Genomic DNA, 25874 nt, shown 5'->3' with positions numbered 1-25874 from the left:
GTGAAAGATTTGGTTTTGTCTGTCCCCTAAATCTTTTGAGCATATAGACTGAGAAAAGATTGTGTCTGCCAGGTGCCAGTGGCTCACATCTGTAACTGTAGCTATTCAGGAGTCTGAGATCTGAGGATCAAGGTTCAAAAGCCAGCCTGGGCAGGAAAGTCCATGAGACCCTTATCTCCAATTAACCACCAGAAAGTGGGACATGGCACTGTGGCTCAAGTGGTAGAGTGCTAGCCTTGAGTTGAAGAGCTCAGGAATAGCACCCAGGCCCAGAGTTCAAGCCCCATGACTGACAAAACAGAACACAAAAAAAGATTGTCTGAATGTAAGCCAAAGAAAGTGATTATTGCTGGTACTATCTGTGAGCCATTTCTCTTCTCTCAGAAAAACATTTCTACAATAATAGGGAACATTATATCATCACAATCAAGGTTTTTCTGTAAACCAAGGATGCAGAATGGGGATTTGCTTGCTTGTTTTTCTGTACAGAGGGTATTTATGACTTCCTCTCTTCAACTTCCTCTTGTTCTGATATTATGATTATGGTTGAAAACTTTGATTTTTTTTTTCTCATAACATATGATACTAACAGGTTTCTTGCCTAAGAGAAAGATCCATTTTCCTAGGTGCTACATACCTATGACCAGGGAGAAAGCAAAATAGTTGCATTGTTCGCTGAAGTCTTCCTTTGAAGGTTTCCTTGTGTTTGTTTAGTAGAAATCAGCAGAACAGGGGCTATCTCTAACATTTTTGTTAGAATTTCTCCATAATCTTACCACAATGATAGAAGGGCTTGGATTCAGAACCAATCTTCCTCCAGAATGACTGATGAGAGTCTTAGAAGTCCTGAGATCATTTGGAGTAATGGATATAATTTGGTTATCCAAATATCAGTGACATGATTGAAATAGATTTACGCTTTAAAGATCTCCTTTAAAAGTAGATTTGTTGACAGCATAAGAAATTATGCTCTTCCAAGGCTAATTACAGATTTATCCTGCATTCGGTGATTTCTTCTTTTAATTTTTGTGGGTTCATTTCTTAGGCATCACCTTAAAAATTGCCTACTGGAAAATAATTTTTTTCTAAGAAATTGAATATGTTTTCCAGGATGTATGAAGGGTATGTATTGATCTGCAATCTTATTTTTTATTAGTAATCAAGTATGTATGATATACTTACTTATCTTGTCCCCTTAGTTATAGATTACTGGAATTAGTGAAATTCACTGGATCAGTATGTTTTTAAATGTGTAATAATGTGTTAGCAGAGCTTCTTCTATAATGAGGAAGTTCTGGAATGCGAAAATAACTTCATTTTTTCTAGATTTTTTTTTCCCTTGAGGGATTTCTTACCCCCTTCGTCTTCTCAATGATAAGTGTTAAAATATGACAGTTTCTTTACAGACACAATTTCAGAGGTCTCAGTCAACCAGCCAGTGGCTGTCTGTGAATCTCTTTAACTGAGAATGCTTTCCTTCAAATTGGGGTGGGATTTAATGGACACTAGCCAGGTCAGCGTTATGGACGTAAACCAATTAGCATCTGGAAACCAGTGAAGTTAAACCCAAACAGTCAAATTAGCTCCAGGCTCACCAAATTGTTAATGGGTCAGTCCCGGAGTGACTCAGAATCCCCTCCTATGGCAGCCACATTCTGTCTTCAATCCAGGATGCCAAGAGCCTGTTTAGTCAGGTCTTCTGACCTGTAGTAAACTCACTAGGCTTTTTGAAGACTACAGATCCAGAGACACACCCAGAGAGTCAATCAGAGAGCAAGACTTTTCCAAAGCAAGAATGCTTTGTTGTTGGGCTTATAAAGCCCATATCCTAATACTACAGGGCCTTGTACATCTCTCTGGAAATGAGACATAGGAATCTCATGACTCTTGCATTTTCCACAACTTCTCACAAATAGTCAATCAGTTAGTTGAGTTTTAGGACCAACACCTTTTCCATTCCTCTCTGACACAGTTAAATCTACCTCCCATTTTGTAGTTTATTGGCAAGCTGTTCATTGATATAAAACATCATGAATGTGCACAGTTTTTAATCTGTCCATGTTACCTCAATTAAGAATAGGACATCTACTGCCAGGTGCCTGTGGCTTTTGCCTATAATCCTAGCCTACTCAGATGGCTGAGAGCTTAAGATCTCTGTTTGAAGCCAGCCCAAGCAGAAAAGTCTCCATGAGACTCTTATTTCCAGTTAACCACTCAAGAACCAGAAGTGGTGCTGTGGCTCAAAGTGGTAGAGTACTAGCCTTGAGCAAAAGAGCAAGTTCAGGGACAGTGCCCAGGCCCTGAGTTCAAGCCCTATAACTGACAAAAAAACCAAAAAAAGAATAGGACATCTACAAACAATTTCATCAAGAGAGACCCTAAGCTGTTGTAAGAAATTTCAATGTGCACCTCATTGCTAGTAATGATGTGGAAATTTGTCTTGGCAAAGCAGAATGCTCATACATACTAGACAACAAAAACACATGTTTGCTTATTCCAAGTTTAGAGGGCATAGTTCATATATCCACTGTTGTGAAAAAAAATGCCAGTCAGTTGCTGGCTGCACATTCAGGATATGTGAACTGTTTGGATAGAACTTGTGAGCACAATGATTGTTTACTCGTAGGAGAAATGGCTTATTGGGAAAAGCCATGTAATGATCTCTTGGGCAACCTGAGAGCCAGCCCTACAATTTAGATATGTCAGTTGTTACTAGAGATCCTCCTCTTTACCTGTAAGATTTTGGAGTGTGGTGGGATCTCCAAAATCTCTAGATACTCACTGTGTCTACAAATACAGCAAACCAATGCAACACAGTCTTGGGAAACACGAGGAGTGAGGTTTCTCTGCCCTAGTGACACCAGGAACTCTGTGGTGGTTGTGCTTGGAGACTTGGCTCTTAAGGAACCTGCTCTGGTAAGGCGTGTGGTTTGACTGCCACCCTAGGGTTGGGAGTCCAGCACTAGTGCTCACAGGTCCACTCTGCCTTTTTTACTTACAGCAAGAGCTTCTGATAGCAGTGTGAATGCATGCACATTTTCTCATGCATTGCATTTCCATTGCATTTTCTTGCATTCAGCAATGCCTGAATGTGGCTGAAAGGCAGAGGGTGGCCACAGGAGTTCCTGTTTTTCTTTTAGTGACACCAAATTGAAGGACATCTTCCACCTTGTCTTTTTATCATGGTTTTCTGTCATGTCCTCTGTATTGTATATTTCTTTTCTTCTTTCAGCTCTCTTTGAAAGTGACATGTCAAGTTCGATAGGGAAACATGTCTTGATCAGGAAGGGAGTGAGGAGGACAGTGTGGGGAGTTGAGGGACATCATTTCCTCTTCCCACCACGCTTCCTGTGAAGCAATTTTCTTTTTCTTTTTCTTTGCCAGCATCATCGACTGTGTCTAGCATTTCAGGCTTTGGTTTGAGGAAAAGTGGAAAGAATTTATAATCCTGGCAGCTACTTAAGTGTCACCTTTGTGGGTAGCATGTGGCTTCTCATTTGTTGTCCTAAAGATGCTTCATCAGAAAAGAGTTCCTTCCCATCTTTGTCTATTTTTCACCTTCTTGCTAGAATAGAAGCCCCATAAAAACAGAACTTTACCTCCTTTGTTCCCTGCTGGATTTCCAGGGTTTGGAACAGTACACAGCAGCTGATAGGTGCTCAATAAATATTTGCTGTGGCTCATGGGAGGCTGGAAGTGTGAAGGTTGCAGTTCTTTTTCATGGAATTAACAAATAGTGATGAATATTTACTGTATGTCTTCTAAAGGAACCAGGCAGTCTTTTTGCTATATAGTTCTTAGATCTTCCCAGCTTAATTTGATTTGTTGGGTATGTTATGTTAACTGTCATAGTAGAAGGCAGATTGTTTTGGTGTCAGGACTATTGACATCTGATTTACATATGGTAAAATTTGTCCCTTTCAAGTCTATAGTTTGATGAGTTTTTGCAGAGGTACACAATTGTGTAACTCCTACAGCTACCCCCCAAACCACCGACCAGGTTTCTATTGCTTTATTTTTCCAGAGTGTTATATAAAGGAAATCAGACAGTATATTGTGTTTTTTTTTCTTTTTCTCTCTGTCTGGCTAATTTCTTTTAGTATGGTTCTTGAGATTTATCCATGTCACATGTATCAGTAATTCGTTCCTTATTGTTATGAAGTAGTATTCTATTTTTATATCTCCTTCTGCTGATGGATATTTGGGTTGCTTCCAGTTCGAGGCTAGTCTGTGTAAGGCCTCTATGAACATATATAAAAGTCTGTGTGTACATATGCTTTCATTGCTTTTGGGCAAATGCCTGGGATGGGATGATTGGCTGCTACATTGTAAGTGACTGTGAAGCTTCATGAGATGCTACCAAACTTTATCCAAGTGGCTTTTCCATTTTTAATTCGTAGGGTCTGTGTGATGAGTTTTGGTTGCTCCATATACTTGTCAGCACTTCTTAACTTTTAAATGTAGTGGTTATGTAGTGATATCTCCTTGTGGTTTTGATTTATACTTCTCTGCAACTCTTTAGCACTTTAACTTATTTGGGAAGGCTCTATTTCAGCAGTCTTATATATTAATATATTATTTAGATATTACTAGCTTAAAATACCAGTGGTATTTGAAGTGAAAAATTCTAAATAGATTAGGCAAAGCTTTGAGCAGTCACTCCCTCTATGTGCATTCTGATCAAAGCAAAGCTGAGATGTGCAAAACACCAAATGTTATCAGGGAAGGGGCTACATGGGACTGAGAGAGATGATGCCTAGGTCTTGAGTGTGAGGCTTGACAGAAAGCTAAGCTCATGGTCCCAGTGGCCTTGAGAGTGCTGCTTGGTTCTGGGTGAAACCTGATGTTTATAGGAAGCAGACTTAGATTCACTTATGTTTTCCCAGGATGCCCGAAGAGTCCCTTGGGAAGCTTAGCAGTCCTTTGTGACCCTCTCCAGTGTGGCAGGAGCCTGCTGCACACAGAAATCCTTCTCTGGGGACAATTTGCCGGAATCAGTTAATCAAGCTTGAAAAATCAGTTAGCACAGGCCCAGGAATAGCACTATCATGAATTCTGAGACACTTATTTCTCATGTTCATATTAAAAAAAAATCTAATGAATCATATACACATATATTTCCCGGATACATTTTACCCAGCAAGGAAAACAGTGATGAAGGAGCCAGAAACATCACTGGCCGGATTCGGAAGGAGGGACATGTAGCACAAGGGAAAGCAGACGTTATTGGGAGCACACAGGGAGGGCTCCTAGACCAGGTGACTGGCAGGGAAAGTGATCCCGAGCCAGTGGCAGCTGAGTGGAGACTCAGGGTAGAGGAGGAATTAGCAAGGCTGACGGTGCTGCAGAAAGTATTCAGGGCCAGGGGACAGTCCAGTGACATTTCAGTGGTAGAAGAGAGTACAGTGCATTCCTAGCCCGTGAATCCTTCTCCAGGGCATTGTAGAGCAGGTGAAGAGAGGCGAGAGCCAGCTGAAGAGCCAGTATGGGACCGAGGAAAACTTTGGTGAAGGTTGAACTCCTATCTTCAGGGGTGGTAGAGGCCAACAGAGGGTTGGGAAATGGCATATTCGGGTATTTGGTTTGGTTGAATCATTTTGAGGGCTGTTTGTCAAAGAAATAGAAGTAGGGGTAAGACTGGATCTGGGAAGCCAGCTAAGTGGCTGCTGTGGGTGTCAGGAATGAGAAGAGAAGCGCGTATTGACTGGCCATGACTCAAGTGGGACCCTTTCCAGCCAGTGACTAGAAATGTGTAAAAGGGTGGCGATGAGTGTGCTGCATTTTGAAACATTGAGAAATCCAGTACATAAGACTGCCTATTTCTTTTCTTTTCTTTCTTTTTGTTTGTTCACTTGGAAAACTGATGTGGAAATGTCCTTTTGGCTTTAGTTACCTGGACAGGACAATTCAGTCATTGCTAAATCCTTTCCTTTGGATCAGCTTCTTCCTAGCATTGATTGCTATGTTCTGAGATGTGTGTGTGTGTGTGTGTGTGTGTGTGTGTGTGTGTGTGTAATTGTGCAGGTAACCAGGACATGCCAAAGTGGGCTGGAGGGATTGGGGCAGAAAGCTGTGTGCATCTCTTTGGGGACCCTGGTGTATGAATCCATGTTTAGAGACCCAGAAATTCAACTTTGGAGGAAAATACTCTCCAAGAAAATTCTTGCTTGTTTTGAGTTCCTGTTCTCATGGACACTTTGTCGAGGGCATCTTCTCTTTCTTTAATATCTTTGCTTAGGGTTCAGGGAGGCTGTTTGGTACTTGGTTTTGACCCTTGGAGCCCAAACACTAAGTGACTTAGGTTTCATTATTGCTGCTTTATCCATTTACCTTTCCAGAAATCCAGTGGATTTGCTAGAAGTAATAGGATGTTCTGTTAGGACAGAATATAACCATTTTTTTTTCCTGCTAGCTGGCACTGATAAAATGGAGAATTGTAAGTGGGGGGAAAGGAACTTGTATTTCTCTGTCACTTAGATTGTGCCAGGTAATGTGTTGAGAATCTATATTACCATGTAATCTCTAGAATTTGTATAAGGCAGGCATTGTCACCCCCATTTTATAATGAGGAAATGGATGCTCAGAGAGCATGAAATCCTTGGCCAGAGGATGCATGTTCGGGCATCTGCTAGGTTGTTTTCCCTTTTCTTTTTTTTTTTTTTTGGCCAGTCCTGGGCCTTGGACTCAGGGCCTGAGCACTGTCCCTGGCTTCTTCCCGCTCAAGGCTAGCACTCTGCCACTTGAGCCACAGCGCCGCTTCTGGCCGTTTTCTGTATATGTGGTGCTGGGGAATCGAACCTAGGGCCTCGTGTATCCGAGGCAGGCACTCTTGCCACTAGGCTATATCCCCAGCCCTCCCTTTTCTCATAGCATATTATGTTCCAGCTTCTTGGTGTTACTGTGAGGATCTGAAAAGATTCATGCACCTTACCAACCAACTAAGTGATTCCAGGAGAGAAGATTTAATAACTGAAATACCCAGCAACTTCTTTTTTTTTTTTTTTCAAATTTTTATTATCAAACTGATGTACAGAGAGGTTACAGTTTCATACGTTATTTCCCTGTTTTTTTTTTTTTTTTTTGGCCAGTCCTGGGCCTTGGACTCAGGGCCTAAGCACTGTCCCTGGCTTCTTCCCGCTCAAGGCTAGCACTCTGCCACTTGAGCCACAGCGCCGCTTCTGGCCGTTTTCTGTATATGTGGTGCTGGGGAATCGAACCTAGGGCCTCGGGTATACCGAGGCAGGCACTCTTGCCACTAGGCTATATCCCCAGCCCCTTATTTCCCTGTTTTTAAAAATGCATGCCCTGTCTTAAGCTATACTCAAAACAGCTTGGGATTGCAAGCATGCTTCTCGCAATGTCATTTTAGGGCTGTGAGCCCCGTTGATGTAGAACAACAAGGGGCTGACTTAAGTCTTCTGAAAAGAGAAATTTAAGGGTAAGGGAGGGGAAATCTGTATCCTTTACAGATTTTAAGGACTCAGAGGAATTGATAGTGATTTATTGGATTGCCAATATCTAAGTAAGAATATACCGTGATATTTCAGACTTTTCTTCTGGACACTGCAAATTCTGTCTAATCTCTTTTCTTTTCTAGAACGTTTTGACTCCTGGTGGGGCTAGAGACAAACAGGTAAAAATCCTACCAGGAGTTGACCTTTGTATTAAGGTCTCCTTTGGATTTCAAGCTTGCTTTTTTTTTTTTTTTTTAACTCAGGGCCAGGATGCTGTCCTCTAGCTTCTTTACTCAGGGCTGGCATTCTACCACTTGAGACAAATTCTCCTTTTAGCTTTTTGGTGATAAATTAGAGATACAAGTCTCATAGACTTTCCTGCCTGGGCTGGAAGAACCTTAAGATCTTAGCCTCCTGAATAGCCAGGACCACAGGTATGAACTACTGGCACCTAACTCCTGGTTTTAGTTTTGCGACCATAGGGATTTTTACCAGCGTTAAATAAGTACAGCTGTCGTTTGTGCATGTGGGACACACACAGTGTTGTGTCCCCTGTTCCCTCTTTTAGGGGAGGCCCCTGTGACATCTGACAGGAAGTACTAGGCCATGTGTTCAGGTGAAGCAAGACCAGCAGCTTGCTGCATATGTGCTGAGCGTGGGAGCCTGTCGTTTGCACAGATGCTGCACTGTGTCTGCAACAGGAGATCAATCTCTCCGTGGGATACTGTTTTCTTTACACAGAAGCTGAACACTTGGGCTGTCTTTAATCACCAGGAATCCAGGTGTTTCTGGCATTTCTTTGGTGCTTACTCACAGTCATCTAATACATGCCGAAGGTTTTCAGACTGGAAACCTGCTTTATTGATGGTGCTGTGTATCATATCAGTTTGAAGGATGTAGGTCTAGGACCAGATGCAAATTTGTCTGCTTAGAATATTTAGGGAACAGCGTAAGTCACTCTAGGCTTGAGGCAGAATAAATAAATATCGTGGAAAGGCATACATTTTCTTAGAGAAGAAAGGCACGGGTCACTGGGATTCCAGTATGCCATTTCCATCCCAAATGAGCAGTTTCCTAAGGTGTTCTCTCACATCTGCTTTCATGAATGCACTTTTCATTCCCAAATGATCACACCAATAGAAGGAACATAATTTAGCATCATAACTGTTGCTGCTGGAACACCTTCGGAAGCTCCATTGTTTGGAGACCTCTGAGGTTGGGTGTCAGGACTTGGCTCATTGAGGTGCGGTCATAAGAAGCAGTCATGACGCTGACTAGGGTGTTGGAGGCCTCTCAGGTGATAGGGCTGGAACCACAACCCTCATTGGTGTAGGCTTTGTCGTAATGATTGACTGCTCCCTCCTCTGCTTTATCTTTCAGTTAATGACCAGCCACAGCCACAGCCTCCAGGGCTCCCGAGCCACACAACAGTCACTGTGGGTGCCAGAAGAGGTAACATGGCTTGCTGGCCTCAGTTGAGGTTGCTGCTGTGGAAGAACCTGACTTTCAGAAGAAGACAAACAGTAAGTGTGGGTTTTTTCGGAGGGTTTGGTCATGCTTTCTGCATGGTGTTGAGTTGGGAGTGGAGGATGAGGCTGACACGCCAGACGCTGGACTGGGCAATCCTGATGTGTCCTTATGGTGTAACACAGGGAGAAATTTTCATCCGGGAGGAATACTAGCTTAATTTCTGCCAAAGGTACCCAGGCATGAGTTCTGACAATTGTCCCCAATCAAGCCACTTTTTCCATCTACTGCAGCTGTGGGAGTGCCTGGCTCTTTTTGAGCACCTCATGACTCTCATGTTCCTGGAGTTGGGAGTCAATTCAGTTACTGGCTCAGCTCTTAGAGATCAGTGCCTGTGTGTCTCTGCATCAGTTTGGACTTCCTTTTTAGCTTCCACTATGGGCCTGGGCCTGGAGGAATGAAAGAACTGAGACTTGTTTTACCTCTCTGGAGCATTCGCACCTGGTCCCATGTGGGTCAGTATGGCCATGAAAATTCTGAGGTTGCCGTCAATGCACAGACAAATGGCATTTTCCATGGAGGATTTGAGGGTGGTAAAGCCTCAGGGTGAGCTCCTTGAAGCTGGGTAGTCAGCTCTTGTTCTTTTATCTGTGATGACCACTCTTCCTTAGTGATCCTGTCTAGTCCTCTGGGCTTACACACCTCTCTGTAGTTGCTTTCGGAGTCTCTTTCCTGTCCTGCTTTTTTCTGAGTTCTAAGCTTGCGTCCGCACTTGGCTATCTTAATGTTCATTGTTCAGAAACCATAAAGAAGCATCAAGTGAATTTATTTCATTGTTTCTCAAAGTAGACTAGTGCTTGGACCTTCTTTTAAAATAACAAAAATGTCAAGGTACTTTGTGTTCACTTTTTCTTTATATTATAATGTCATTTATGTATGTTCATAATGTTCATATATACTCCTTATGCTCATAGGCTATACTATAACTTTGTAATCCATATAGATTTAACAATTAAATGCAAAAATTGTGTAACTGTACCATTTGAATGATCACCAGAGGTGTGAAAACAACCGACATTTTGTAGCTGAAACCCAATTTATAAATTTGAAGGTGAATATATTAGTGTATAATATAGTATTCATCTTTAGAGTTTGGCCAGTATGTATTACTTTGGGCTAATGACCCAGTTTTTCATATATTTTTCTTCTTGAATAACTTTTATTTGGTGTCATTTGGCATTATTTGGTTCAGTCCCATTTTTCACGAAGTTTGCATCTTCTTTTTTCTCATTAGTGGGCTACAATTGCCTTGGTGCCAACACATTGCACACACAAATGAAAACCTGAACTTTGAAGTCTTGTGCCAGAACTTGATACTACAGACAGCCTTCAGAAAATTTCAGATAGGTTTATCAGAATTTGTTTAGATGACCATAGAACTGAAACATAGGATGTTTAAAATCTTCACAAAGAACTCAACTGTAATTTTTTTAAAAATATGTACATTGCTTTGACTTTGAGATACACTGATTTTGATCAGCCCCTTATGTTATAGTTGGGGAACCTGAATTCTGGGGTTGCTAGTGAGAGAACATAGAGTAGAATCTATGTATCCTATCTGTTTTAGGAAAAATAGGATGCATAGTATTTTATTAGAATAAATACATTTAAAATGAGAGCCTCATGTATCAGACACAAAGTGGATTGCTTACTTGTTTGTAATGTTGAGGACCAGCCTCAGGGCCTTGTATATGCTAGGCTAGTCTGTTACTACAAAGCCCCCACCTCACTCCACCCCTGCCAACCAAGTAGGTTATTAACTGTATTATCCCTTTGATATCCCAGAATGTACTTTTTACCCCATCTTGTTATAACTGAGGAATTTGATGCACAAAGAGATTATGTAATTTACCATAGGTTCCCACTGCCAATAAGGAAGCAGAGGTAGGATTCAAATTTGCAATCTGACTCCAGCCTTGGAACTCAACATCACCGTGTCAGATTCCATTTTAGTAGTATCGTTATTTTTTTCCTGTACCATTATTTTTTTTCTGTCTTCTATCCCAAATCCTGAAGTTTCTGACTTCTTTGCCTTAACACCTTGCCTTTTTAATTGTTCCCAAGCCCTGGTGCTCTCAAATGTGGTATGCTTCTTTTCCTTGTCTTCATTGCTTAACTACTATGTGGTTCATGTCCCTGGTCCCTTTCTCAGCCTGGTGGCAGTAACATAGTAGATGGGAAATTGTCTTAGCTGTGATGTGTTCACTATTGAGTTACAGGAAGAATGCTGTCATCAGGACAATGAAAGGGAGGGGCTAAGGGTAGTCCAGTATAATAGTTTCATCTTAGATTTGGGGAAGCTGAGGCACTGAGTCTAGGCAGGATTTCCCCAAGGTCAATCAAGCAACCACTGAGCTGAGATCAAAGGCTGAGATCTTTTCATTCCATTCCATTTCAGTGGCTTTTTTTTTCCCTCTACTGAATTTTTTGCAGCTGTACATAAGTGCCCACCCTCGAGGAAGAGGAAATGGCATGGAAGCCTTTTTTTTTTTTTTTCTCCTGTGTTCTGCCAGGAAAGCAATCAGGAATACAACTGTCCTGGAACAGGATGTGTGGTTTGATCATCCAGCCCAGGCTGGTCTGTACTGGATTTGAGCTTGTGGCTTCTTGCTTAGTTTTGCTTCTGCATTTTAAAGGGTGAGGATTAGAGAAATAGGCAACTTTAGTCCAAAGCAATTTGTGGCCAGAATTCTTGTTGAAGAAGGAAGTAGGGACACAGTCTCCTGACATGAAATATATATATATTTTTTAACATTCTACCTCCCCTTCTCTCTTTCTGATTTCTAAAGGAAATCTATTTTGCTGAATCTGAAAGAAAGGTGATTAATTTCAAGCCAGCAGGCTGAAATAGCCAGAGATCTGGTCCGCCTCTTATGAGTTGATGGAATGGGGCTCCAAAGGATGCAGGAGCCTGGAGCAAGTTAGTCATGAAAGTAGCAGCAGAACAAATTGGATGGCCCTGCAGCCCAGCCTCCTCCCCCGCCCCCCCCCCACCCCGGTGCTCTTTTGTTAACCAGGCAATGCTTAATTTACAACAAAGATTTTGTGTTCTGGAATCTGCATTCTTTCCAGCAGCAGCTTCCTAGTCCATCTGGGATGGATTTCTAGATGATAGTGCAGAGACATTGGTGAAGGGGTTTGTTTGGTGCTACTTTGTTAGTTCAGATACAGTCAACCCTCTCTATGAGATAGGAGAGGAAAGGTAGCCATTTCATAGTAGCTCTTCCTCACCATGCATAGAAGTTTAGTATTTCCCTGCTCTTGAGATCTTGGCATGCACACATCTGGCCAGGAACCCAGCTCAGACCCTGGCACTTGGGACATGCTAAATAAGAATTTGCCACATAAATGGTAACTGCATTGCTGTTCCATTGGCTGCGGGTCTTAAAGGGGGACTCTCCTGCAGATTCTTGGGGACGCTCAGTGAGTGTTAGTTTTCCACTGTTTCTGTTGGGCAAAGAATACATTGAGTTGAGTTGCAACAGTTGGGTACAAAGCTCAGTTTGGGTCCAAAGTACCAGTTAGCTGTGTGGGCGACAGTCCTTCAGTGCAAACAGGGTTTGGGACAGGAAGCAGGAGGGATTTCAGGGTTTCTCAGATCTTCCTCTGGTTTTAGGTTGACCTAGAGGCCAAGGTCTCCAAGGGACCGATGAGACAGTGTGGCCCTATCGCCCTTTTTTTTTTTTTTTTGCCTTTATCACTAATTTGTTTGCAGTTAAATTTGATTAACCACATGTGTCTGGGAAAATAGATAATTCTATCACTGCACATTGAGGTACTCCTTAATCACAAAAGAATGATATAAACTCCTTATTTATGAAGTGCTAGTGAATGTTACTGAGTGGATGGAAACTCTGCATCCTGTCCCCACTTCCAGCTTCAGTATGGGCACTGTGGCTTAGGATGTATTTATTTCTCCAATTCTTAGCTAAAATAAAATGCTGTTTGGTCCTTCATCGGAACCATTATTTGTTGAGCACCAATTATTTGTCAGATATTTGCTGGGTGTGTAGGGTTAAGTCAGACAGACACTGTCTCTTGCTCTTACAGAGCTTAGAGCTTATTAAGGGAAGGAGATAATGAACATTATCAGAGCATACATTAAAAAAATGTAATCATAAGCTGGATGAGTGCCAGTGGGCTCATGCCTGTTTTCCTAGCTACTCAGAAGGTTGAGATCCGAGGATCATGCTTTGAAGCCAGCCAGGCAGGAAAATCCATGAGACTCTCATCTGTAATTAACTACCAAAAAGCCAGAAGTGGAGGTATATTTCTAGTAGTAGAGTGCTAGCCTTGAGCACAAAAGATCAGAGACCTGAATGGCACCCAGGCCCTATATTTGAGCCCTAGGACCAGCATTTATCCCCCACCCCAAGCCCCTCTCCCGCAATTCAACTGCAAAGTGTGATAAATGTTATGAAGAAAGCAAACTAGCAGATGTGGTAAGGGATTCATTTAAAATGGAGGACAGTGCCACTTAAGCCTTAGCCAGGCAAAGATCAGGAAGGAGTTCAGACCTTTTGAACATTGTGTCCTAGGCTGAAAGACTGGACCCAGGAACATAAAGAAGCTGTTGGCGGACTAAAAGAAGACTGGTGGGAGATGGGTAGGGAACAGGAAGGGCCAGATCATACAGTGCCTTACAGAAAGGGAAGACAGCTGAATTTCACTTTATGTCCCAAACGAGTTCCTGAGGTAGGTGGGTTATGGTCATTAGAGCAAGTATTGTGGTTGTTGGCATTGAGGGGACTTAAATGAGTAGAGTCTTGGAGGCAATAATAATCATTACATACACACATGACATTTCATATTCTGCTTTATTCCTTTATTTAACAGTATTTGGTATGTACATCCTCATATCTCCAGATAATCTTAATAATAATATAAATATTAGTAATGATTGCTGATATAGTGATATTTGATAATTTTGAAGTACATTTATATCCACGATGTCTCAATTTTTACACTTATTCTGAGAGCTATGAAGTGCAATTCTGTTTCACAAATGAAGAAAGTTATTGTTAGTAAGTAAATAAGAGGAATGTTGGATCTTTAGCTCCAAATCCATCCTGTGTTTGACTTTCTAGGTAGCTTTAAAATCTATCAACGCTGTTTTTATTTTATAAGTTAAAACCCAATAGCCAACATGCAGTTTGCTATCACAAGTAAGTTACTAAACAGATTTTTATACATATTAGCCTTTCTTACTTTTATATTTTTTTCTTAGGCCGTTATCTCAGGTGTAGAATTACTGGTCCAAAGTCAGATGGCCCTTGAAATATATGACCAGCTGTCCTTCCTAAGATAGACACTGATTTAAAAAGCCACTATCAATGCATTAAGCTTTATAATGCCAGGATGGTGGGTCTGGTTTTAAGAATAATTTTCCCTTTTGGCATCAGTGTGATTTGATTTATAAGATTTTGCTTTAGTTTACACCTGAGTAAGTGTGTTGTATTAGAAATAGGTATACATTTTTCGTCCCCTTCTTATTATATAATACCTACAGCCTTTGCTCAATAGTGATTTCTTTGATAGCTATTTAGGAACTCTTATGAAATGTTCAAAGTGATTTTTGAGGTTATTCATTTGGTTATTTGATATGTGTTTATTGCCTTGGTGTTACTATAACCTAGGCCTGTGCTCTTACTCTGGTGAATAGTCTGATATCTGAAGGAGGTCATTGCCTCTCAGAATAGTCTTTGAAAGCAGGGGCCTGATGGCTAATATCTGTAATCCTAGCTACTCAAAAGACTGATATCTGAGGGCTGGGAATATGGCCTAGTGGCAAGAGTGCTTGCCTCATATACATGAAGCCCTGAGTTCGATTCCCCAGCCCCACATATATAGAAAGCGGCCAGAAGTGGCGCTGTGGCTCAAGTGGCAGAGTGCTAGCCTTGAGCAAAAAGAAGCCAGGGACAGTGCTCAGGCCCTGAGTCCAAGCCCAGGACTGGCCAAAAAGAAAAAAAGAATGATATCTGAGGATCCCCGTTCAAAGCCAGACTGAAGAGGGGGAAGTCCATGAGACTCTTATCTCCAATAAACTACTCATAAAAAGCAAGAAGTGGCACTATGGCTTTAACTGGTAAGAGTGCTAGCCTTGAGCAAAAGAAGCTCAGGGACAGAGCCCAGGCCCAGAGTTCAAGCCCTAGGGACCAGAAAAAAGAAAATTCTTTGCAATTTTTAACAGTTTCTTTTACTCATTGAATCTTACTACTATGTGAGGTTCTAAAAAGTATCCTATCACTATTTAAAGTAAAATTGTGTTAAATCTCTATAGTTTTAGAGTTTATATATTGTTTCTATTAGGAAGAATAGCATTCTCATTAATACCTGTCTTATAAGGTTCTGTGGTTTTCTTTTTAATAAGAATTTTATGTTTGACATTCAATTAGTATATAGATTTTTTTGCTTATATGTCTGATCTTACTGTGAACAGTGTATTTCTTTCCATATTTTATTCATTTAGCTGGTTATCACATTTTGGTAGCAAGACAATTATTTACCTTGGTTATGGCCATTTTGTCTGTGCTTTTAAGCATCACTTTAAGTTTTTAAGATTTAAGCTTTCTAGTGAATTTGGTTTTTTTTTTTTTTGTTTTTTTTTTGGCCAGTCCTGGGCCTTGGACTCAGGGCCTGAGCACTGTCCCTGGCTTCTTCCCGCTCAAGGCTAGCACTCTGCCACTTGAGCCACAGCGCCGCTTCTGGCTGTTTTCTGTATATGTGGTTCTGGGGAATCGAACCTAGGGCCTCGTGTATCCGAGGCAGGCACTCTTGCCACTAGGCTATATCCCCAGCCCTTTCTAGTGAATTTGGAAGGTTTTTTTTTTGAGATTTCTGACCAGGATATAGACAAAAAGTATATTTTCATCTTTTGGTTTCTGATGTTTATTATTTTTGATTCATGCCTCATTGAAATCTCAAGCATCTTTATCTCAGTGCTAAGAAACATTGACTTCTCTTTTCAAGCAAGAACTAAATTTTTGATAAAGCCAAAGTGAAGCCCTTGCTCAAGACTAAACTTTATTCCATTGCTTTTCTGTGTTCTTCAAACATGGCCCTAACCCTCTCCCAACTGTGAATTAATATGGAGAAGTCTTGAGATTTAGGAGCACCATTGCTACGTCTTTAAGGCTAGGTATCTAAGGACATTCACAGAGTGATCAGATTTTGGTCAAATTTTGCCCAAATTTCTGCAACCAGCAATGAAAGTTAGGCATAAAACTCAAGTGGACAATGATCATTTATAGAGTGGGAGATCTTGGAACAACTCTGAATAATGATTCAAAATTGTTTGATGCATATTGAGTAACATGATATTGATAAAGGTCATGATACCTTTAGCATGAAATAACATTTAATCCTCAACATAGCTCTAGAGCAGTGGTTCCCAACTAAGGGCAATCTCCCATACCCACTTGGGGACATTTGATAATGTCTGCAGACATTTGTGTTGTCTTGATCCTGGGTGTGTATGTGTGCTGTTGGTATCTAGAGGTAGATAGATATTGAGGATATTATGCTATTAAACACTCTATACTTCATAGAGAGAGTATCCTACAACTGTCTCTGACTCAAAATATCAGTAATACCACTGTTAGGAAATCTTGCTTTACAGATGTTTGCTCATATTATTCATATGATAGCTGAGGAATGGGAAGGTGGGCTGTGATGCTAAGTGAGACTTTGAGACTCTGGACACCAGCTTTCACTTTGATGAAAAACACATTATTATTATTATTATTTACTACTACTAATTATCATCATCATCACCATTACTTTTTGGCTGTCCTAGGGTTTGAACTCATGGTCTCATATTTTCAAGGTCAGCACTCTACCTGTTGAGCCACACCTCCAGGTTTGCTTTTTTTTTTTGCTATGGAAATGGAGTTATTTTGGAAATGGAATCTAGCTACACTTTTCTGGCTCTGAGCCTCCTGAGTAGCTAGGATTATAGGTGAGAGACCAGCACCTTGCTTGTAAAACACTTTTTGACTACAGTGTTTCCCAACATCCCAACTCCAAGTCAGGGAGGCCTGGAAGTGGGTGGTGTGCGAAAACAAGACTTAGAAAGTTTCCTGTGGTAGTGTATAAAGGGAAGGACTCAGCTTTGTTTCTACACTATTTATGATAGCCTATGATAGGATAAGTACTAGGCTCAGAGATGGAGAGGAAAACTTAGTTTTGATAGTGAGTGCATTAGAATGTCATTCCTGAAGAAGTTTGGTTTCTAGAAACTTTGATGCTTCCTGAGCTCAAAAGATAAGAAATACAGGATAGGGCAAAAGGGCATGATTTGATTTTGTCTCACATGAAGCCCTTAGCTTCATGGTGGTATGAACATGGAAGGCAGTCTCTTCGTTCATTTATACAATAGGACATGGATGATCAGCATCCATATATTCAGGGTACAGTGTAGGCAGAGGGGCTTAAGGAAGTGGGGTACATTGTAGCTATGAACAGGAAATCTTAAATCAGATTGACCTCAAACCTCACCCCTGCCACTTCCTAATCTTATATTCTTGGTATTTTATTAACGTTCTTGGTCTTCCGTTTCCTTATCTGTAAAAGTGGATATTATAATAATTGTACTGACTGGGTTGTTTGAAGACTAAATGAGTTAATGTGTTAATATACGTAAAATACTTACTGCCACCTAGGTCTTAGTAGCTCCCAGTCTAGGTTCCAGTCTGCTAAGCGTTTTACACGAGTCACCATCATCATCCTCATCATCATCCTCATCGTTGTCGTCATCATCATCTAATTATCAGTCTCCTTGCCTCTTTCCCTTCTCTGTGTATTCATACTGGGACCAGCTACTAAAAAATGGCTTATTGTTGTCAGTGCCACAGGAAGATCTTACTCACTTTTTTTTTTTTCAATTTACCAGCATATTTTGAGCATGTGCTGTCCTATAGAATCCTAAATTTGGGCCTTCAGAGATGTCCAGAGACAAAAGGCTTGACTCATTGGGTCAGATGAGTGCTTGGTAGGGCTGGCAAATGCTACATTCCACATAAGGGGCATACTGTAAAAGAAATAGGTTTCCTTCACAGCTCTGTGAAAGCTAACATGACTTTCCTGCCTAGGCTGGCTTTGAATAGTGATCCTCAGATCTCAGCCTCTTAAGTAGCTAGGATTACAGACATGAGCCACCAGCACCCAGCTGATTGTTTCTTACCAGCTGGTGATGTATAACTGTATCAACCTGCATCCATCACTTCTAAAATAACAGTAATACTACTTATTTTGAAAGCTTTTGGTGGATTAAATATTGGAGTTGAGCTATGAACTTTCCTGAGTATTCAGTAGATATTTGGTAATGGCTATTATAAATCTATAAACCATGAGTTCACCTTCTGTCTGTGGAACTCTGATATTTTTGATCCTCACCACTGAGTTGGGGTATTTCCCACCTGAGACACCTATGATCAAATGTGGTTTCTGGATTTGTGAGATTCTAGCCTTTACTTTCAACCTTGAAGCTGATTACTTCTGTGATTCACTCTTCCTAGAGCCTTAGCCTTTTCATATAATCATGGTTTCTGTCTCACAGGGTTGTTCTAATGAAAGGAACCCTATAAATATACCTATGTTGGGCTATCAATAAATGGTCAAGCCTGGTGACTGTTGATCTTACACTCTATTTACTTTTACTTTTTTTTTTTTTTGCTAGTCCTGGGGCTTGAACTCAGAGCTCGGGCGCTATCCCTGAGCTTCTTTTTGCTCAAGGCTAGCCTCTACTACTTGAGCCACATCACCACATCTGGCTTTTTCTGTTTATGTGGTACTGAGGAATCAAACCCAGGGCTTCATGCATGCTGGGCAAGCACTCTACACCTAAGCCACAGTCCTAGCCCTTAATTTTACTTTTCTCAGAATACATTATTTTTTTTCCTGAATTCATTTGTGGTTGTACTACTTTAAAAAAAGAGTTCAATTCCTATCTTTGTTAATATCTGTAAGTGGTTTTATTTAGCTGTAGCCCTGGAATGCATAAAACTTCATGTTCTGCATTTTTCAGTTAATGGTGTCTGTGTTTCATAAATACTTTCATAATGACTGCATAATATATCGCCCAGTAGATGGACCATAATCTAATTATTTCCTGATCACTGAACAATTAAGTTGTTTTCAATATTTTGCAATTACAGTGTTTCGGTGAATGAATAATTTTCACGTATATATCTTTTTGATGTTTTAATTTTAGTTCTCCAAGATGAATTCCCAGTAATAATACTTGGTCAAAGGGGATAAACATGGCTTTTTGAATACATATTGCCAAACTTCTTTCCCAAAGGGCCCAATTGATTTATACTTCCATTTTTTTATTATTGTATAAACTTCAGTCTGTTCTCTTACCCAACAAATGGTTTTTAAGTCTTTATCCTGTGACAGGCTTAGTAAGAAGAAAGTGACTAGGGGAGAAGCTCATGAATAAATAGTGTTTTACTGTGCCAAGTCCTGATAAAGGACCAGAGGACTTGGAGACGTAGAGGAGGGACTTCCAGCTCAGCTGTAGAGAAGTTCTTTTTCATAGAGTTGTCTTCAGCAGAAGGCAAGAAATTTTTTTTATTTTTAGGAAGTGTAATGACAGATCAAAGTTGCATGTATTTAAGGTACACAATGTGATATCTTGAAATACATGCCAACATATGTATGTGTATATGTATCAATTTAAAATGTTACCTATGTATACATATGTCAGTTTAATTTTAGCACAAAAAATAAAGAGGAAAAAAGAAAAGGTTTGCAAACTTGGAGATTACAATGTTTTCCTCTTTGGGATTATTTGCAGAAATGTTTAGGGAATCAGCACCCGCTTTGGTCTTTGGGACTCTGCCCTCATTCTTTTTTCTTCTAAATACAGAACCTCTAGCCTTTGGCTTTCCTGCAAAGTATCCTTTTATATTTTAGGTTAACAGTGTTTTTCTCTTCCACTGGAGAAATAATACTTGCATGTTATGGAAAAATCTGGAAACAGTGGAAAGAAAAAGAAAAGAAAAAACTTGTTCGTGTTCTAATCACTCCAGAATGGCCAGAGTTAATATCTTGTGGCATTTCCTTCCAAACTGAAGATTCAAGAATGAGTAATATGAAACCACACCAAAGGTCTTAGGAAATTAAAAGTTAATTATGTAAAAATAGCAAAAAACTAAATAACAAGTACTAAACAAAATAAAACAAACAAACAAAAAAACCAACCCCAAATGCTTGGCACTCTGAAGTGCCAGCAATTACAAGAAGGTTAAATTTTGATCTCTATGTTAGAATGGAGTGACCATTAGAAACCCCCCCCCTTTTTTTTTTTTCCTATAATGGAACTTGAGTTTCTTGCTGAGGCCGAGACTTAAATTCTGTCTGGCTGAATGAGTCCCAGATACCAAGGAGGTGAGGAAGCAGGCAGGGAGGCCCCTACCCTGGTTGCGGGAAGTCATGAGGTACAGAATACTATGCGACAGGATGAAAACTTGAAACAGTTCTATGGTATTAAGAATTTCAGAGTATGGTGGGAGAGGTTGAGGAAGTTGGACAATTGTTAGGTGAAATTTTCTGCAGATTTCCCAGAGCCAATAGCATTAGGCACCATGTGACTTTGAATCTTCTGACTGTTCTGTCTTATTTTCTACTCAGTGTCAGCTGCTGCTAGAAGTCGCCTGGCCTCTGTTCATCTTCTTCATCTTGATCTCTGTCCGGCTGAGCTACCCACCCTATGAACAACATGAATGTGAGTATCTGCAGATCATGCCAGAGACTCATGCACTCTTGACAAGGGAAATCCAGGCAGGGAATATGGCCTCAATTTATTTTTTCCAAAGATGCTGTGTGGAAGAGATACCACAAATGATTAGTACCCAGAAATTATAAGTTTCTAATTTTTTGAGAATACATGAAATCAGAAGACTATTTTGAGTCCTAGTGAATGGAAGTAACAAGAATTCTAACAAGAGATGATATCTGTTTCACACATCTTAAGTCACAAAAAATAAAATAACCTTAATTACAGTTTACAAAGTAATGATTTAAGAGCCTCCTAGAGGGAATGTCTTAATACCACTATTATCCTGTTCCTGATGATCTTTTCCATATGTATCATGTTGTAACCACATAATCAAAAAACAAAATGGAGTTATATTTTTATGTAGCCTTTGTGTATAGTTTTACTAAAAATATTTCATTCTTGATTCCTGAAAATTTTATATAACAGACTATATTGCCATTTGCTCTAATTTCTTGATAAGTAAGTTAGGGCTCACACAATGGCAGAGACTTGCCCAAGTCCCATATCTAGTAGAGTTGTAATAACATTTAGGTCATCTGACTCTGTATTGTGTATTTTGATAACAACCTTTATAGAAAATGTCAAAATAAAGAGGGGGGGAGGGAGGGCGGTATGAGGGACAAGGTAACAAACAGTACAAGAAATGTATCCAATGCCTAACGTATGAAACTGTAACCTCTCTGTACATCAGTTTGATAATAAAAATTTGAAAAAAAAATTAAATAAATAAATAAATAAAAAGAAAATGTCAAAATACAGAATTGACTAAGAATCTAAGGTTGCTTGAGTTTGAATCTTGGCTTCAGTATCCACTAAGGTGTATCATCTTAGGTAAATGATTTTTTTTCAGCTCTTTTAAAAAAAATGGAGTAGAAATCGTAGCTTCTCAGGAGTCTGAGATCTGAGGACTGAGGTTTGAAGTCAGCCCAGGCAGGAAAGTTCTTGAGACTCTTACTTCTACATAAGTAGCAAAAAAGCCAGAAGTGGAGCTTGTAGCTCAAGTGGTAGAGTGCTGTCCTTGAGCAAAGCAAGCTCAGACATAGCACCCAGGCCCTGATTCAAGCCCCCAAACTGGCACAAAACAAAACAACACAGTAGTGCTTTTCTGATTGTTGCTAGTGTTATCAAAATTTAAGGCTATAATGGTGACTGGTCTTGAGGTATGAATTGATACTGCAGAAACGTCCAAATCAGAAGGACCAATATTTATGTGGGACTTTAAATTGGGACCTCATTTCATTGTTTCAGGGATTTTTCTGACCACTTCCCATCTCTACCTACACCAGAACCATAGAGGTTATAGGATTTTGCTTTTCCAGGAAAGCACTGGGGCCAAAGCCCCATTGAGTCTCTCTGATCATCTGTAGCAGCAGTTATTCATATGCTAGTTTGCTAATTTGCATCATGCACATTCATGTTAGACACACACATACACAGACACATGCTCACACACATGCACGCACATATACATACACACATCAAACCTCAACAGCATTCCTTCAGACATAATATTATTTAACCCCAAAGGAATGAAGTGTAAAATGAAGCTTATGCTCAATTTATGGGCCTATGAGGTAATTCTACTTTCTGTTTCGGAAACATAAAGAATATGTTTACTGAATAGAATATCCATGTTTAGTTTTATTAAAACAGGACCCTGAGACTCACAGAAGCATATCTTTTAGAGCATACTCAGCCTTTTCAGCCCCTTTCTGAAATGATAACAAGCAGGCCAGGTTGTGAAGTGGAAATTGCATAAAAGTTGGCATCAGATTTATCATGTACTTGGGTGAACTTGGATATATTCTTGAGATCTCACATAGATCCCTTTTACCCCTGACTGCAGATTGCTGGGAATGTAATAAAGTTCTTATATGTATCAAGGGAAGATGGGACTTTCCCCACCCATCCATGTACTTGCAAACTCATCTCCAATTCCCACCTCCTTTTAGGGACCCAGTTGGAAGAACAGAGTTGAAAAAGAAGTCAGAGCTTGCAAAATTATCTCCTCTCTGTCAAAAAAGGACTAGTGTTAATCTCCTCTCCTCTCCTCTGCTCTGCTCTGCTCTCCTCTCCTCCTCTCCCCTCTCCTCTTCTCCTTCTTCCCTTTATTTCCCTTTCTCTTTTCCTTCCTTCCTTCCTCCTTCCTTCCTTCCTTCCTTCCTTCCTTCCTTCCTTCCTTCCTTCCTTCCTTCCTTCCTTCCTCCTCCTTCCTTCCTTCCTTCCTTCCTTCCATGTTTTTGTTAGCATATATTAACTGCACAAGGTACTATTATATTTCCATTCATGCATATAAAATACTCTGTCCAAATTCATCCCTTGTCTCATTCTCTGTCTGTCTCTCCCCTTCTTAAAAATAGTTTGAACACATTTCATTGTTTTCTTTTCATACATGTATATAACATTGTTTTTATATCTTTGGGTGTTAGGAGATCAGTATGATTGAGGTGTGAGGCCAGCCCAAGCAAAAATGTTTGTGAAATTTCACCTCAAATAAAGGCTGGCATAGTGTTTGTCCCGCTCTGGGGGAAGCACAGTGTGTGGGCACAGTGGGGGTATGCTTGCCATCCCACCAAAACTGTGAGGCACTAATAGGAGGATTGCAGTGTAGGCTAGCTCAGGCACGAAGTGAGGCCTTATCTTAAATAACCAGCATTAAAAAGGTGGGCTGGAAGAGTAGCTCAAATGGTAGAGTTCCTGCTTTGCAAGTTCAGGGCCTCGAGTTCAAGTCCAATATTATCCCCAATCAGTCAATCAATAACGTTTTTCTCTATATATCTTTCTCCATCCAACTCAGAGCCATCAAAATCCTAGTAACTTCCCTGGCTCTTGGGAGTCCATTGTATTATTTGATTGTCATCCTGGCACTAAGTGCATGCTCCTAATCCTGCTTTTGTTTGCACATAAAATGAGGCACAAAGTACAAGAAAGGATCTTTTCCCCTCACCCTCACCCCTACCTCTGCTGAAGGAGAGTCTGAAATACCTTCAACATCACTGCCCTGTACTGCCTTTCACCAATATCATCCTGTCTCTAGAGACAGTGTCTCTGGGATTTGAAAGAAGACAATCCCTTGTCCTTGGAGTATTTGGTTGGGTTACATAAAGCTCTGAATGAGGAACAGTTCATTAGGCAATGGGCCTTGTTTGGTTTTCCTTGAACTATTAACTGGAAGATAAAGAGATTAACTGAGTAAATGTTCAGTAGGCTAGAGTCCCTGCAGGGAGTACGCACAGAGATCATATCTTGTCTCCTCCTTGCTTTGGATGTTGTCTCTCTGGTTGGAACAGGGATAGAAGATAGAAGGGCTCTGGTACTAAGATGCTAAGTGAGGCAAGCCCTGGCTTTGATGTAACTTTGGGGGAGTCTGTCAGCAGATTTGCATGAATGAAATAAGAACCTTGCTTTGGGAGTAAGATGGTAGCTGAGAGATAGAAGGAAGCTTTTAATTGGACAATAGCAGAGGATGTACTGTCATGTGCTCTCACTGCCACAGTGCTCCCAAAGTCCTAACAGCTCCCATTCACTGAGCATTTTAACTTGGGGTAGGCCCTTTGCAAAGGTGCTTTAAGTTCTTAGGTAATACCACTCCCTTCCTCCCTTCCTCCCTTCCTCCCTTCCCTTCTTTTTTCTTTTCTTTCCTTTTTGTGTTGGTCCTGGGGCTTGAACTCAGGGCCTGGGCACTGTCTCTGAGCTTTTGTGCTCAAGACTAGTATTCTACTGCTTGAGCCATAGCTCTAGTTCCATTGGAGATTCCTGAACTTTACTGCCTGGGGCTGACTTCAAACCACAATCCTGAAATCTCAGCCTCCTTAAGTACCTAGGATTACATGTGTGAGCCACTGGTGCCTGGATTACCATGTGTATTTTTAGCACCATTTTGTAGATGAGAAAACTGAGGGTTATGAGGTGGGCCAGTGACTTGAGCAAAGGGACTGGTAGTGACTCCCAGGTGGTTTGGCCACAAAGACTAAAGATACATGCTCTTCACCTCCTAGAGCTGTGGTTGTGAGCTCTGAGGGGTCACAGATAACTATGTGAATTATTGAAAGTCAGAACCATAGCTTTTTTGTTCTAACATGAACAGGCCCTCAGGCTAAGAGCTCCTGATCCAGAACACATTTACCTGTATCCTCAGAAGCAGCACCATGGATGACTGCCACACACCAACCTGTGCCTTTGAAGCCTGGGACCCAGCCCAGTCATGCCCAGTAATCTTGTTTGCAGGAAACTCCCATCATGAAGGGAGAGGAGAGTGAGCAGCTGACTTAGCAACTAGGACCTCATTTTACTGACAAGGAACAAAACAACAACTAGTGTAGCTTCACAGATGGCATCTGACCACCAACTCAGCATGTTTTTGGGGTGCCATTGAGGAGATTATGAGTTAGCAGAGGAGGTGGAACTAACAGACATTTGGCAAACTGAAGAGAGAAGCAGAGGAGATTTAGAAGATCCAGGTTATAAAGGAGGTCCTAGGCATAAGGAAGGGGCTTGGGTTGGGATTATAGCAATGCGGGTTCTACCCTGAGGTGGGCCTGTTACTGTCTAGGTGTCTGTCTGTCATGGGCCACTTCATTGGAGTGTGAAGGGACTGGATTAGGTCACTTCAAGGCCCTTCTGTGTCTCTGAGAGGTGAGGCTTATGGTAGAAGACAGCTGTCTGCCAGGCCCTTTGCTATTCAGGCCCAATCTACTTCATTTGACATTTTCCTGAGGTTGCTGTTTACTGGGGAGCTGTAGGCAATACCACGTACATTCAGAGTAGCTAAGAGAGTTGATGTCAGCTTTGGAATTCAAGGTTCCCGGAGAGGCAGTTTTCTGGGATGTGGGGAAAGAGAGGTACACGGATTTGGGATGAAGTATTGTGTGAGTGGAGTTCTGAAATCATTTCGAAGAATTAACCTTTGTCCGTCCGTGTGTTTATTCTTCTTGATTTCAAACAGGCCACTTTCCAAATAAAGCCATGCCCTCTGCAGGAACACTTCCTTGGGTCCAGGGGATTATCTGTAATGCCAACAATCCCTGCTTCCGTTATCCAACGCCTGGTGAGGCTCCCGGTGTTGTTGGAAACTTTAACAAATCCATGTAAGTACCAGATCGTTTCCAAAT

General features: G+C 40.9%; 1 protein-coding gene across 2 annotated transcripts in view; it reads left to right on the top strand.

Moving 5' to 3' along the window:
• The window catches only part of Abca1 (ATP binding cassette subfamily A member 1), a 123837-nt gene that overhangs the window by 12140 nt on the left and 85823 nt on the right, over positions 1-25874 (top strand). For both annotated transcript variants that reach the window (XM_048338411.1, XM_048338421.1), the window contains exons 2-4: positions 8835-8977; positions 20616-20709; positions 25709-25850. In XM_048338411.1, the coding sequence (XP_048194368.1) occupies positions 8912-8977; positions 20616-20709; positions 25709-25850 (302 nt within the window). In that variant the 5' untranslated portion in view covers positions 8835-8911. The remainder of the gene's footprint in view (positions 1-8834; positions 8978-20615; positions 20710-25708; positions 25851-25874) is intronic.

Source organism: Perognathus longimembris, chromosome 1 (genome assembly GCF_023159225.1).
Source record: "Perognathus longimembris pacificus isolate PPM17 chromosome 1, ASM2315922v1, whole genome shotgun sequence".
Classification (NCBI taxonomy): Eukaryota; Metazoa; Chordata; class Mammalia; order Rodentia; family Heteromyidae; genus Perognathus; species Perognathus longimembris.
This window is presented reverse-complemented; position numbering and strand designations above follow the sequence as displayed.